The sequence below is a fragment of the Aethalodelphis obliquidens genome, unplaced genomic scaffold (assembly GCF_003676395.1).
Source record: "Aethalodelphis obliquidens isolate GAN/ISIS:26980383/991018 unplaced genomic scaffold, ASM367639v1 scaffold45, whole genome shotgun sequence".
Taxonomy (NCBI): domain Eukaryota; kingdom Metazoa; phylum Chordata; class Mammalia; order Artiodactyla; family Delphinidae; genus Aethalodelphis; species Aethalodelphis obliquidens.
Genome location: NW_020837989.1, coordinates 7,714,868 through 7,729,235, shown reverse-complemented (window position 1 = coordinate 7,729,235; position 14,368 = coordinate 7,714,868). Strand labels below are relative to the sequence as shown.

The 14,368-nt window shown below is 37.7% G+C and overlaps 1 protein-coding gene across 7 annotated transcripts in view; it reads right to left on the bottom strand.

Annotated features, from left to right (window-relative positions):
• Nucleotides 1-759: 759 nt before the first annotated feature.
• ZNF300 (zinc finger protein 300) overlaps nucleotides 760-14,368 on the bottom strand; it is a 98,781-nt gene continuing 85,172 nt past the window's right edge. The window contains exons 2-7 of one of the 7 annotated variants that reach the window (XM_027081512.1): nucleotides 11,388-11,703; nucleotides 10,550-10,676; nucleotides 9,831-9,993; nucleotides 4,709-4,835; nucleotides 4,344-4,466; nucleotides 760-3,222 (exon numbers count right to left, since the gene is read on the bottom strand). In XM_027081512.1, the coding sequence (XP_026937313.1) occupies nucleotides 1,670-3,222; nucleotides 4,344-4,466; nucleotides 4,709-4,835; nucleotides 9,831-9,845 (1,818 nt within the window). In that variant the 5' untranslated portion in view covers nucleotides 9,846-9,993; nucleotides 10,550-10,676; nucleotides 11,388-11,703 and the 3' untranslated portion in view covers nucleotides 760-1,669. Of the gene's footprint in view, nucleotides 3,223-4,343; nucleotides 4,467-4,708; nucleotides 4,836-9,830; nucleotides 10,007-10,549; nucleotides 10,677-11,387; nucleotides 11,704-14,368 lie in introns of all 7 variants that reach the window. The other 6 variants (XM_027081513.1, XM_027081511.1, XM_027081515.1 and 3 more) reach the window with 6 other exon arrangements.

The following is a 14,368-nucleotide window of genomic DNA, read 5'->3' as shown; positions in this document are numbered from 1 at the left end:
GCCTTCTATCCCAGATCTGAATGGCCAGTTATATCTGATGACAGTGCTATCAACTCAGTGTTAATAATGAGACCAGAAATTTGCCCACACAGGTTCCCACATCCCTCTCCATCAGGTATGCCCTCTCCCCTGCAGAGATTCTCACCCAGTTTCATAATAGATAGTTCAGCCATGCAGGAAGGGGATAAGGTGGGCATGAAATGTGAAGGAATCAAGTAGGAGCTAAGGGAAGAACAATGTGAACATGGGCAAACCATGTTTTACCATATAGACACCCTCATCCTTGCCAGGTATGCTCTCCTGCAGAGCAGCTCCAGCAGGAGTCCTCATTTTAAGTCGTTCATGCAGGAATATGTGGGACCACAGGAAATTTTAGAGGTATTAAGTTCTCAAATCTATGGCAGGCATGAATTCTTACCCCAAGAGTTTTCCTTTGTTAGGTGTCCTCAGTTCCGGGGAGAACAGTTGCAGCTGCAGGACAGGGGTCATAAAGGAACTAAAGTGACATTAGACAGGGTCTTTATGTGCAAACACAATGGCTTATATAAATGTATGTAAAAAATAATAAAAGTATAATAAAATCTCACTTTAACATACCAGGAATCAAGACTACCATGGTCAAAGACAGTTAAATCAATCAGTCATAGGAATGGGGTACATAAGCAGAGTATCCGGACTGCAAAGCAAGTTCAGATGTATCATATTACTCTTAGCATCCTGTTATAGGACAATAGAAAGATGAAAAGAACTAACATTAACTGAAAGTGTGCTCTACACTGTACATTTATTTACCAATAAGAAAAAATATTCAGATGGGTAAAGTAGGCTTGCCTGAAGTCACACAATCTTTTGAGTAGTTGAGCCAGGATTAAAACCCAAACCATCTGGTTCAGTACCAAAGTCTTTCCACTATACCAAATTCCCAGTAAGAGAGAGTAAAGAGGAGATTTGGTCAAGAAGCATCAATTTCAAGGTCCAGGGTCCTTCCAGAGATACAGATCAACTTATATGCTTGAGATGGGAAAATGTACAATTATCACCTTTACTGAATCTGATCAACCTATCTTTCCATCTTTGTATAAGAATTTTACATGTATATTTAGGGATCATGTTAAGCAACCCCCCACCCTTTTTTTTTTTTTTTTTTGACTGCTCTGCACAGCTTGCAGGATCTTAGTTCCCTGACCAGGGATTGAACCTGGGCCACAGCAGTGAAAGCACCAAGTCCTACCACCAAGGAACTCCCAAGCCCCTCCTTATTAATACAGTTTCTAGGAATTGATTTTTTTAACTCAAGTTTTCTTCATGTCCTTTATAGGGAATTACTGTACATGGCCAAAATAATGGCAAGCTAATATTAGCAATTTCACAATGTGTTTATTGTTATGGTATAATAAGGAATATGTAATTTGACAATATTCTATATACATAATTTGTTCTACTGACCATTCAGTTCATGACTTTAAAAGCTTTACATGCCATGGTGAAATGTCCTTCATTTATGTAATTATTTCCCATCATCTTTGCTGAGTTAGGTATCACCACACTACAGACATGAATTCTCTTGTAAAATTTTCTCTATAAAGATGTTGTCCACAAATTTATCAAATTAATCACGTTTCTGTTGTTTATTAAGGCTTGAGCTAATACTGAAAGCTTGTCTGTGTTTTTAGTTTATTATGATTTTACCACTGCTGTGAATTCTCTGATGTACAGTGAGTTGTGATTTCTGGATGAAGGCTTTCCCACATACAGCACACTGGTAAGGTCTTTCCCCTGTATGAATTCTCTGATGTAAAACAAGGTCTGATTTCTGAGAAAATGCCTTTCCACATTCAGCACATATATAAGGTTTCTCTCCTGTATGAATCCGCTGATGCCCTGGGAGGTGAGACTTTTGAGAGAAGGCTTTTCCACATTCAGTACAAACATAAGGTTTTTCTCCTGTGTGAATCCTCTGATGTCCAATGAGATGTGATTTCTGACAGAAGGCTTTTCCACATTCACTGCATTTATAGGGCTTTTCTCCAGTATGCGTTCTCTGATGTATAATGAGCTGTGACTTCCGGGAGAAGGTCTTCCCACATGCAGTACATTCGTAAGGTTTCTCCCCAGTATGAATTAACTGGTGTGTAATGAGTTCTGTCTTCCTGCTGAAGGCTTCCTCACATTGAGCACATTTGTAGGGTTTCTCTCCAGTGTGAATCCTTTTATGTATGATGAGGTGGGACTTCTCACAGAAGGCTTTTCCACATTCAGTACACTCATAGGGCTTCTCTCCAGTATGAGCTCTATGATGTATAATCAGCTGTGACTTCTGGGAGAAGGCCTTACCACACTCTCTACATTCATAAGGTTTTTCTCCAGTGTGAATTCTCTGATGTATAATGAGGGGTGATTTCTGGGAGAAGGCTTTTCCACAGTCACTACATTCATATGGTTTTTCCCCAGTATGAACTCTTTGATGGATAATGAGGGATGATTTTTGAGAGAAGGCTTTTCCACATTCAGAACATTCATAAGGTTTCTCCCCAGTATGAATTCTTTGATGTACAATAAGGTGAAACTTCTCACTGAAAGCTTTCCCACATGCACCACAATTGTATGGTTTCTTCCCAGTATGAATTCGTTGATGTACAATGAGCTGTGACTTCTTAGCAAAGGCTTTTCCACATGTAATACATACACAGGTTTTCTCCTTAGTTTCAACATTCTGATACTGAATAAGGGATTGTTTCTTGCTGAAAATGTTTCCACACTCATTATCATCACAGGGAATTACTCGATTGTGAATTTTCTCAAGATCAGGATTGGACACACCATGGATGGATGATTTTCCACATGCAAAACTCTCATCAGGGTTTTTTCCTGAATTGCTCTTATTACAACTAGGTAGGTCAATACTAGATTTCAAGTCATTTTTAAATGTATCACAGTTATGAGGTCTTTGTCTTGAAGTATCTGACCCTATGCATTCTTGAAATATTTTGCCCAATGCATTATATTTGTGGTCTGACTCCACAGTCATTGTTTTGTTGTTGATGACTGTTATTTGCCTGAAAAGTCTGTTTTTCTGACATCTCTGTAGGTGGCCATCACCTTGACAGACTTTTAATATGGAGTAAAATGAACCATCCTTTGTGACTCCTTTCAGTATCTTATTATGGAAGGAAACAGACCCCAAAATACATGATTGGGTGTTGTCAAGGTTACTTTTCCTGTCTAAAGGAAAGAAAGATAAAATAAAACAGTCATAAAGAATAATTAATAGAATGCAGAGGAGTATAAAAAATGACTGATCCAATGAAGGTGATGAACTCAAAACAGGGATGAGACAGGCCATTTCATAAGACAGACAGCAAATAGTATGATGAGGGAAATGGTTAGACAAGGATGTTAAAGCGAAATATTTATGGAAAAACTATACCTAAAGGAGATAGAAAACTATCTGAGTTATTATCACTCTAATCTTGGATTACTCTTCTAGAGTCTTCCCATTTCTCCTGCTTTCTGAAGGGAAATGCTTTTCACCTTTCAAATGCGTTTATTTTATAATTTGCTATATATACTTGACTAGTATTATCCTGCCACCACTAGCCAAAGAAACAAGGTCTCTTCTGTATTCAAAATACTTTAACTCTCCTCAGTCTACTTTCTTAAATAACGACTAATACAAACAATAGAAAAACCCAAAATCCTGCTGTGGATTCAGTATCAGATTCACACCAAGAATCCAAGCTTGAATTCCACAGTTCCCCATAAATTCTTTCTCTACATTATCAAATAAAATTAGCAAAGTTCTCCCAGAAAAGCCATATTTCCCTAACTTCAAGGTTTTGTTCATATACTCTTCATGCCCACCCCCCATCAACAGTTTGTCTTCACCTTCCTCTCTCAGCATCATCAATACTCAATATATCTTTCAAAGCAGCTACAGCTGCATGCTCTGAAAAATGCTTTTTCAAATTCTGTTTCGTTTCTTTAGACTCTAATTTTCTCTGAACTTTTAAAAACAGTAGCAGTATTTGACATTTAATTCTGTAATGCAACCTGTGTTCTTAGAAGGAATTTGCCTTCTATTGCCTATTAAGCCTTTTCATAAAATGCATTAAATATATATTATATTAAACAAATATATATTTAATACATAATATATACACATACAATCAATAAGAAATAGCTATCCCCTATAAAGGTTCACAGTTATTTAATTGATTAATTATTTGTTGAATGCCTACTAAATTCTCAGCATAGGAACAAAGAATAAGAGAATTCACTAAGGAGAGAAACATAAGCCTCAGGCATCAATCAATTAAAAAAAAAAAACCTGATATTTCACTTCCCTTGTCGCCCATCTGCCTGATCTTCATATGGATAGATCCAATTTGGTATGTCTCTCTTTATGATCCATGGATCTTCTCCTTGTTCCAACTTGGAGATGACATCTGGTTTGGAAACTGGATGCCCTATTAAATGGAAATCAGAGGAAATGGGATAGACTGCACAGAAGGCAAAAGAGAAGGTGCAGTTTAAGGAGGTCTACAATGAAGTAGTACATTTGGCCCTCAGCAAAGTAATTACCTCCATTGGGGAAGGTACGAAGATCATAAAAGTCATTATATATGTCAGGAACCACCTAACCGCAGAGACTGATAAGGAAAGGCACTTGATTGGACAAGTCTGAGTTATACAGGGAAGTCATCCTTACCCATTGAGACCAGGTGGCTGTAGTTCTCCAACATCACATCCCTGTACAGGGTCTTCTGAGCAGGGTCCAGCTGCTGCCACTCCTCCTGGGTGAAATCCACAGCCACATCCTTGAATGATACTAACCCCTGTAACAGTATATTCCTGTTAATCTAAAGTGATCATTCTTATCATCTCTAATATAGTATGCAAAACTATACCTACATCTAGTTTTGTATCAGAGTATTTGGGAGAACCAATGTAAAATCCTGCCTTTGGCAAGAAGACCCAGACAGTACAGGAAAACAGAAAAGGTAAATCATAAAATGCCTACCTAATACAAACGGTAATTTAAGGGCAGCATTAAAGCAGCTGAGAGGAATTTTGGAAAACAATTCAAGTATGTAATAATAAAGAAACAATTACTTAAATTTGATGGAATAATGTACAGCTCTTTCAACATGTGGAAATACTTACATGAAAGAATAAATGAAGAAAAACAGCATAAGTTAATATGTACACACTGAATATAACTATGAAAATGTATCTCTGTGCACTAATAAATTAGAAAAGAAATAGCATTACATAAAGATATGAGTTTAATATAAAAAAAAACACACAGCTGAGAGGAAGATGTATTATTCAATGAATAGTACTGAAACAACTGGACAGTTAACAGGAAAAGAATAATGTTGAAGCCATATGTTAAAGGATGAATTGTATACCCTGAAAATTCATAAGTTGAGGTCCTAACCCCTAGTACCTCAGAATGTGACCTTATTTGGAAATAGGGTTACTGCAGATGTAATTAGTTATATGAGGTTATTAGGGTGGACCCTAACCCAATATGACTGAGGTCCACATCAAAAGAAGAAATCTGAACAGAGAGAGACACACACACAGAGGGAAGACAGTATGAAGAGACATGAGGAGAAGATAGTTATCTACAAGCCAAAGAGAGAGACTTGGAACAGATCCTTCTCTCACAGCCCTCAGAAGGAACCAGTCTTGCTGATACCTTAAGTTTTGACTTCTAGTCTGCAGAACTGTGACACAAAAAATTTCTGTTGTTTAACCCACACAGTGTGTGGTATTCTGTTAGGGCAGCCCTAGCTGCCATAATAAAATACATCAATTATAACTAATACAATGATATCTTATGTCTTGGAAAAGAGAAAAATATATATTCTGGATGGAGTAAAAATTTAAACTCTAAAAATACCCAAAATTATATAACAACAAAACAAAACCTGGCTGGGAAGATTTTTATTAATAATTTTTTTAAATTAATGTATTTATTTTTGGCTGCATTGGGTCTTTGTTGCTGCACGCAGGCTTTCTCTAGTTACTGGGAGCAGGGGCTATTCTTCCTCGCGGTGCACAGGCTTCTCATCGCGGTGGCTTCTCTTGTTGTGGAGCATGGGCTCTAGGGGTCATAGACTTCAGCAGTTGTGGCACGTGGGCTCAGCAGTTGTGGCTCGCAGGCTCTAGGGCGCAGGCTCAGTAGTTGTGGCACACGGGCTTAGGTGCTCCGCTGCATGTGGGATCTTCTTGGACCAGGGCTCGAACCCATGTCCCCTGCATTGGCAGGCATGTTCTTAACCACTGCACCACGAGGGAAGCCCTTTATTAATAATTATAGAGAAGGATTTTTAAAGTATAACATATAAAAAAGAGAAAAGCCGCATTTAGAGAATCAGAGAATGTCAGAGTTCTTGAAGATTCTAATCCAATCCCCTCATTTCATAGGAAAGAAATCTTAGCTTCTTCTAAATCTAACAGTTCTCCTATATATATGCAATAGCTAGGAATATAATGAAATACATCAATTATAACAGCAATATTGAAAAACACACTTAAGAAATATGCAGGAAACATTCACAAGAAAACTATAACAAATTATTGACATGACACTGAAATAAAGGACTTGGGTAACTGCAGAGCCAGAGGTGTTTCTGGAGGGTAAACTATTTTAATTATGCCACCATTATGTATGTTCATAATAGTTGTCACCTAATAGTGGAATCTGAGTGATTTTTATTATTTTAAACTACTTTTGAGGGTTTTGCCCTAATTATTCCATTATTATCAAATATTGCTTTCAGAATGAAAAAAAAATTAAATATCAACATTCCCCTGCTTAAAAGACTCCTTTGGGTCCATCCTTGCATATATAATTAGTCTCATCTCAATCATCTCAATGTTAAGGTTTCTCTCACCCCACATCAAGTCTCATATTCACACCATCAAGCTGCCAAGCATTCAGTTTGTTCCCATAACAACCCCTTTAGTTTTCCCACTTTACATATGAGAGAATTGAGGATTACACTGGTTAAGTCACTTCTTGCCAGAGGTTACACTGAATATATGACTGATTAACTGTCAGATTTAAAAGCGGGTGTCCTGACTCAGTAGCTGGGTTCTTGACCACTGTACTTATTCCACAATGCCTTCCTTGATACTGTAAACAAGACCTTTTATATTTTATTACCTTAATGCCGCCTTCAGACAAACTTGCCATGAGACACCCTCCGCTTTAGTTTTCTTCAAATTCTCAGCCTTTTCTACTTTTTCAAATGCTGTTTCCTATCCTCATCCTACTTCCTTCATGATCCAGAATTTAATAATCTTTTAAGACTCTTATCCTTGACTTATTTATAAAGCTGGCTGCTCCCCCTTATCGACTATAAAAGTCCCTTGCTCCCATGTCTATTATAGAGCTTTTATGTGTTAATGTTAGTTTCCACATCTGTTCACCCCATTTTTCTCTGCATTCTTCCCAAGAAAGAACCATGTGTAACTCTTGAGATATTTCACAGCCAGCCAGCACCTGTGACATATATTGACTACTCAAGAAATGTTTGCTAAAAAGGAATGAATGAAAATTATAGAGAATAAAATAAATTTCATGCTTAGTTAAGAACAGTTTTGTGCACTGTCAATAATATTCTTGTGATCTAAAGAATAGTAACATGAGGAAGATAAATGTAGAATGTAGAGGGAAACCATTCTGATAAGAAAATTAATAAACGTAATGCTGACATTCTAACTTTGCTTTATCAATGATACTAGAATGCTTTAATATACTAAATATGTAAAAATTTTGTTAATTTTGAGTAAAATAGTGCATAATCAGTGGAAAATTGTACTTTCCAATCAGCTACAAGCAATTTTTACTGCTTGAGTGACTGGAAGAATGGAAGAGATGGAGGAAATGGAAGCGGAGTAGGTGTTAAGAGGGAGAAAAGAAAGATAGATACGTGTGAAAATGATGACTTCACTTCTGGACTGTATGGAAAAAATATAAATCTTTCTTCCTGAGCTAATAAGCAAGTTAATTAGCCATGATAGTTGGATTTATTGGGCCAATAAAAAATCCATTTTCATCTTTAAAGCAGCTCTAACAGAAATATAAAGCCAACCAGGTAAGTAATTTTAAATTTTCTAGTAGCAACATTCAAAAAATTATTTTCAATAATATATATTTATCCCAGTATATTCAAAATATCATTTCAACATGTAATCAATCTTTAAAAGTTATTAATGAATTTCTGCAATTATATCTTCAAAACCCACAATGTACTTTACACTCAAAGCACACTTCAATTCAGACTAGCCAATTTCAAGTGCTCAATAACCACATGAGGCTGATGGCTCTATATTGGACAGCACAGCTCCAAAGCTACTGAGACCCAAAAAGGAAAAAAAACCTGTCTTTTCACAATAGAACTCATTTGTTAAGCTTCACTGTAAAATATACATAAGAACTCCTAATGCAAAAGCTGATTCCAAGATTTGACAATAATAATGATGATATAATAATAATAGCTCATACTTAAATTTAAAACAAACCATCCCCAGTTACTGTTCTAAGTGTGGTTTTTACTCAATTTCCACAACAACCCTATGAGGATTACAATCTCCATTTTACAGATGAAGAAACAATTCCAGTCCACAGGGTATATTATGGATCTGCTAAAATAATAAAGGAGAATTCTATATACCAGCATAGGAAGATATTCAAATTGCATACAAAAATTTTTATACTGGACAGTAAAGTTAAAAATCAAGTTGCAAAACAGAATGTTTACTATAACATTATTTTTCCCCAAAAAAGGAACAAGAAAGTAAGAGACACCCCTGGCACTGGTACTATTACACATGTACGCTCCATCACAAGGTTAGAAACAAATGGTTAATACTGATAATCTCAGGAGGAGGGGAGTTTAAGTTAAAAGGTCCCTCAGTGTTTAAATTTTTATCTTTTTATATAGTTAAAGATTTTTACACCGTATATATAGTGAATATTGGCAGGGAGAAAAAATAACAGACTGTTAAAAACAGAAACACAGAGAAGGAACTAGCCCCAAGTTAGACAGTAACCCTACAAACTCTGAAACCATAGTAAAGGGTTCAGTGACCCTTGCTCTCCAAAGCTCTGCCAGACAATTATATTTCAAGAACTACTTTTTGAAAGAAATATGTATTTTGGAAGACCATTCAAAACGTATCCATCCTATATTATCTAGACTTTATCGATAGAGAAAGCTGGCTAATAGGAAGCCTCTATAATCAATCTGGTCCTCTAAAGAAGAGATCAACAAACTTTTTCAGTAAAGTATATATTTTCAGCATTGCAGGCCATATGGTGCCATTGTACTACAAAAAAAGCCATAGACAATATGGAAACAAATGGCATGGCTGTGTTGCCAATAAAACTTTATTTACAAAAACAGTTGGAGAACTGAATTTAAGCAATAGTTTGATGACTCCAGCTCTAAAGGATAAAGTTAAGGAGTTTGGCTATGACATTATGATAACTTCCCTCTAAAAGAAATCATTCTGTGATACAGCTACAAGAAATTTATAATTACATTTACCACAGGAGTGTTGGTGAGAACACTGCACACTCCACCACCTAGAGAAAGACCCAAAAATGAAATCTTAGTCTTATATGGCAAGAAATAATTTCTTCCCATGGGAAATGTATCTGTCTACATATTACCTAGAAACTCTTTCTAGGTCTGGATCTTTATTTTGGCTGTCTTTCCCTGATCCTAATTTTAGCTATCTTCATTTTTCCATTTGATTGTATGAAGAACCAAAATAAGAAATTTAAGAAATTAAAAATTAAAGCAACTCACCTGGGACTTCATCATTTTCTGTTCTCTTCTAAAAAGGTAGATGTGTGAAAAGGCAAAATTGGTGATCAGAAGGATGTTTTCACAGATCAGATGCAGACTGCAGGTTCCACATTCACCAGTCTAGAAGCAACTACCACAGAAGTCAGGTAGATGTTAGGCCAACCTGTGGGAGAAGACTGTTCGGTCTTTATACAACGATCAGCACGTATCATGTGAAGGAAGTCCTCTTGTGACTACATACTATGATCATACAGAACTTGGACAAGGTTTTTTAATTTAATTGTATAGATGTGAACATATGTTTCCTGTTGATTTATTAACAATTTATTTTCTCCACTATGAACCAGCAATTCCACTCTAATGTTTTCATAAGGCAATACACACACACACACACACACACACACACACACAAAGATGAAGCTCCCCGGCAATAAGAATGGGGAATGAGCAAATGAAAAACTGAGGAATGTATTCCCTTATTCCCCAGAAAGGAATCAGCAGCTGAATTCTAATAATCTCCCAAGAGCTCTCATATTTTTCTTCAACTCAGCAGACTTTCCTGCCAATCAATATTCATGGACCAAAATGTTAATTTTAAGATGTTTTCCGTTTAAATTTTTATTGCTGCTTTCAACAGTATGGTTGTCTGCATATAAAAATGGTGGTATGTTGGAACCACTGATACAACGGAATATACCCTAACGTAAGAAGGTACATACCTGGGAAATCCTTCTCAGTCCCAGAAGGAGTCAGGTAGGTAAGACTTAACTGGTTCAGAGGAAGTGGGTGCTCCCATGATAGAGAGACTGCTTTATATGGGGTATTCCAGGCTTTGTCAAAATAGATCTGGAAGGAAACAACCATAAGAAATAGTCATACTTATCTCTGGGCACCCAACATGTGTTCAATAAATGTTTCTTGAATAAAATATAAAATGATTTCAATAAACTTAGAAAGAGGTAGGACGAAAATCACACTTTTCATAATAATCCTATCTTTTTTGATTTGTTTGGTCTTGTTTCAAAATGATCATTTTTATGCGGGGCACCAGACTAAGGGCATAATGGTTGAGAAGAGATTTGACCTTTAAGGTTGCGTATGACCTGTGGAAATTTTAATGTATGTAAAAAACAGTAGGGCTGATCATCAAGATTCCCTGATCCCGTTACTGCTCCCTCCAAATCTCTGAATCCTCGGACCTAGCAATCACATACCCCACAGATCTGCCCCATGCCCACCACATCACTGACTGCCACATGGATGCCCTCATCATTTAGTCCACAGTCTCCCTCACCAATCACTGATTCCTCAGAGTCCCCTAAATCCCTGACCCAGTCATCACCAGTCAGTCCCCCTACACACCATTTCTGATCCCACAGACAACTCCGTCACTGACACACCGTTATCCAATTACTAACCTCACAGCTCACCCCATCCCTGACTCCCAAATAAGCCCAACCCTAATCCTTCATACCTTCCCCACCAGTGACTTCATCAGTCTCCAATCACTGACACTCACGGACCCCTCCCATCCCATTACCAATCCAAAAGACTCACTCCTCACCACACATGTCCGCCTTCTGACCTGCAGTTCCGTTATCAGATCTAGAAACGCCCGTCACGGCTTAACCCGGGACAGCTGTCACATCCATAGCGGCGAACTCTCCCGCTTCCTGTCTGGGTGAGCAAAGCACTGGGCTCCCGGGCCTGCGCTGTTCGGTACCGGGCAGCTTTGCCCACTCCGCACCCTGGGCGGCTTTGTTCAGGAGGCAATATGGCCGCTCCCATGTGCTGTGTCTCAGTGGGAGCCGCCATCTTGAGAGGCCGGCCGGTTCCGTACAAGCAGAGGAATTCGGTTTATTCGGAGGCTGGGCTGTACCACCGCGGCAGCGAGGGTAGGGGGAAAAGATGACATAAAGGAGAATTATACAAACCAGTAACATGCAAAATTTTGCAGAGAGATTTTATAGGAGGACTGGGTAAGCAGTTTGAGTGAATGTCCTCTATTAGAAAGCTTCATTTGGTGGAAGAGGAAGAATTTGGAACAGTAAAATATTCTCATTGGAGACTTTACCTAAAAGTGTTTGTAAATGGCACAGCCCTCTACCGGGCGATTCTACTTGCTGAGAGGGGTGAAAACGTGGAATGGAGATTCCACTGTAGGAAAAAGGGGCGAGAGTGATGGAAGAGTTCACTGAGGAGCAGAGAAAGAGGACACACAGAAATAATGAACTTTACGCTAAAAACGACTGTATGGAATTCTCTAGGGGAAACTACTACAACTGCAGTAACAAGTTGCAGAGGCCGACTGAAGAAAATAAAGTGAGAGGGAAGAGGAGATGAGAATCAGAGACTAGGAGAAAACAAGAATAATGGGGGAAGGAGAAGCTTGTGGAGACAGACAGATGGGAAACTTAAGCGTGAAAAATGGAAGCACAGGAACAGAAGTGGGAAACCGGACACAACACGGGAGACTGAGACCGAGAAGGAGGAGACTAAAACAACAGAAGGAAAGAAAAGAGAGGAAGAGAGTGAGGAGGTTAGACTTCAGGGAAAAAAATAACTTGATTAAAAAAAAAAGAACCAACGAAACACATCATAACTTTTACCTTACATCAAGCTTTTTTACTTAAAAAAAAAAGGCATACTAACAAAGTGCTGGTTCCTGTACATAAATAGATACAATTTTGAATCATCATAGATTTCACAACAGCCATGATTTCTGGCTTGTGTGTAATTAAGTGAGCAGCAATTTTACATTAGCAGTTTTGTTTCCCATGTCAAATAAAAACATGTCTGGATTTAGATATGAAGACATTTTATTCAGAAAGATTACTGCAATAGGGAGAATGCACCAATCTCAGAAAGCTGCAACACCTCACAGAAATCAAACAGAATCAAACAAATCAAACAGAAAAAGGCTTTTCTTTAGTAGGGAGGTGTAAGAAGGGTTAGCAGGAACTTTAAGAGATGGAGGTGTGCAAGTGGCAAAACCAGGGTACTTTAACAGGAAATGTTTCTAGGGTCTTCGGATTCTGAGAGTAAGCTGCTGAGGGAGGATGTTGCGCATATCCTTACCCTTTAATGTATGTTTAAACTTGGGGGCAAGCCAAAATTTAGGAGTATGAGGGGAGGAAAAAGGCCTAAAATTTCGTCAAGACAAAGAAGAGGGTAAGAAATGGGCAACCAACAGCACTCCAATTTAAACTTCCACAGTTACATCAATCTTTATTGAACGTCTTGTGCGTAAGACACTGTAGTCACTCACTGTGTTATGCACTAAGGGTATAGTAATGATTAATTCAGAATCCTAAAGCAGTGATACCAGTGGAAGTTGATATGGGAAGGGATCAGATTGTGCAGAGCCATGTAGAAATTGTGAAAATGTTAGCTCTTTATCCTAAGCATGATGGGAAGCTGTCCTTATTTTAATATTTAATTTAAAAAGAAGGTAGAGAGGAGTCCTCTCCTATAATAAAAGAAATAAAAATTAAAGCCACAGTAATTTACTATTTCTCATCTATTACCTTGTTAAAAAAAAAGTATTCTTAGTTTGGAAATACACAGTGTTAGTAGAGTCATGGGAACCTGGAATTCTCATATATTACTCATGGGACAGAAAAATGGTATAGCCCCTATATAGAAGATTCAGCAATAGTTAACAAAACTATATGTATTCATTATCTATTGCTGTGTAACGAATTACCTGAAATTTAGCAGTCTGAAACTGTATACATTGTTGTAGTTAACTGTTTCATAGTTTCTGTGATTGGAGAATGTGGGAATAGCTTAGCTGGGTGGTTCAGGTCTAGTCTGTCATGAGGTTGCAGTCAAGCTGTCAGCCAGGGCTGCAATTATTTCAAGGCTGAACTGGAGGAGGATATGCTTCTAAACTCGATCAAGTAGCTGATGACAAGCCTCAGAATTTCAATTTCCAAGCTCAGTTATTCACCATGGGGGAATTTCCTTCGGCTACTCTATTATCCTCATGACATGGTAGGGGTCTTCCCTCTCAAGCCTCCCTCTTAGTATGGAAGCGGGCTTCTACCCACACCAGTGAGTCAAGGGAAAGATAGAGAGCACACACAAGATAGAAGCCATAGTCTTCTTATAACCTAAATTAAAAATGACATCTCATTACTTCTTTTGTATTCTATTTCCTGAAAGTGAATCACTAAGGGTGCCCACAATCAAAGGAATGGGAATTGAGCTCTACCTCTTAAGGGGAGGATTATCAAAGCATCTAAACCCACAACACTACATGTAAGCTTTTGCCTTTTAACTCAGAAACTCCATTCCAGGAATATATCCCAAATACACATTGGCCAAAAAAAAAAAAAAAAAAAAAAAATTACTCATTGCGCTACTATTTTTAATACCAAAAGACATCAGTCAACCCGAACATCTACTAACAGGTCTAGCTGTATAAATTACAGTATACACACAAAACAGTACTATTCAGCTGTAAGAGAGAGACAGAGAGAAGTGTCTCTATGTACTAATATGGAGGTAACTTCAGGATATAATGTTATATGAGG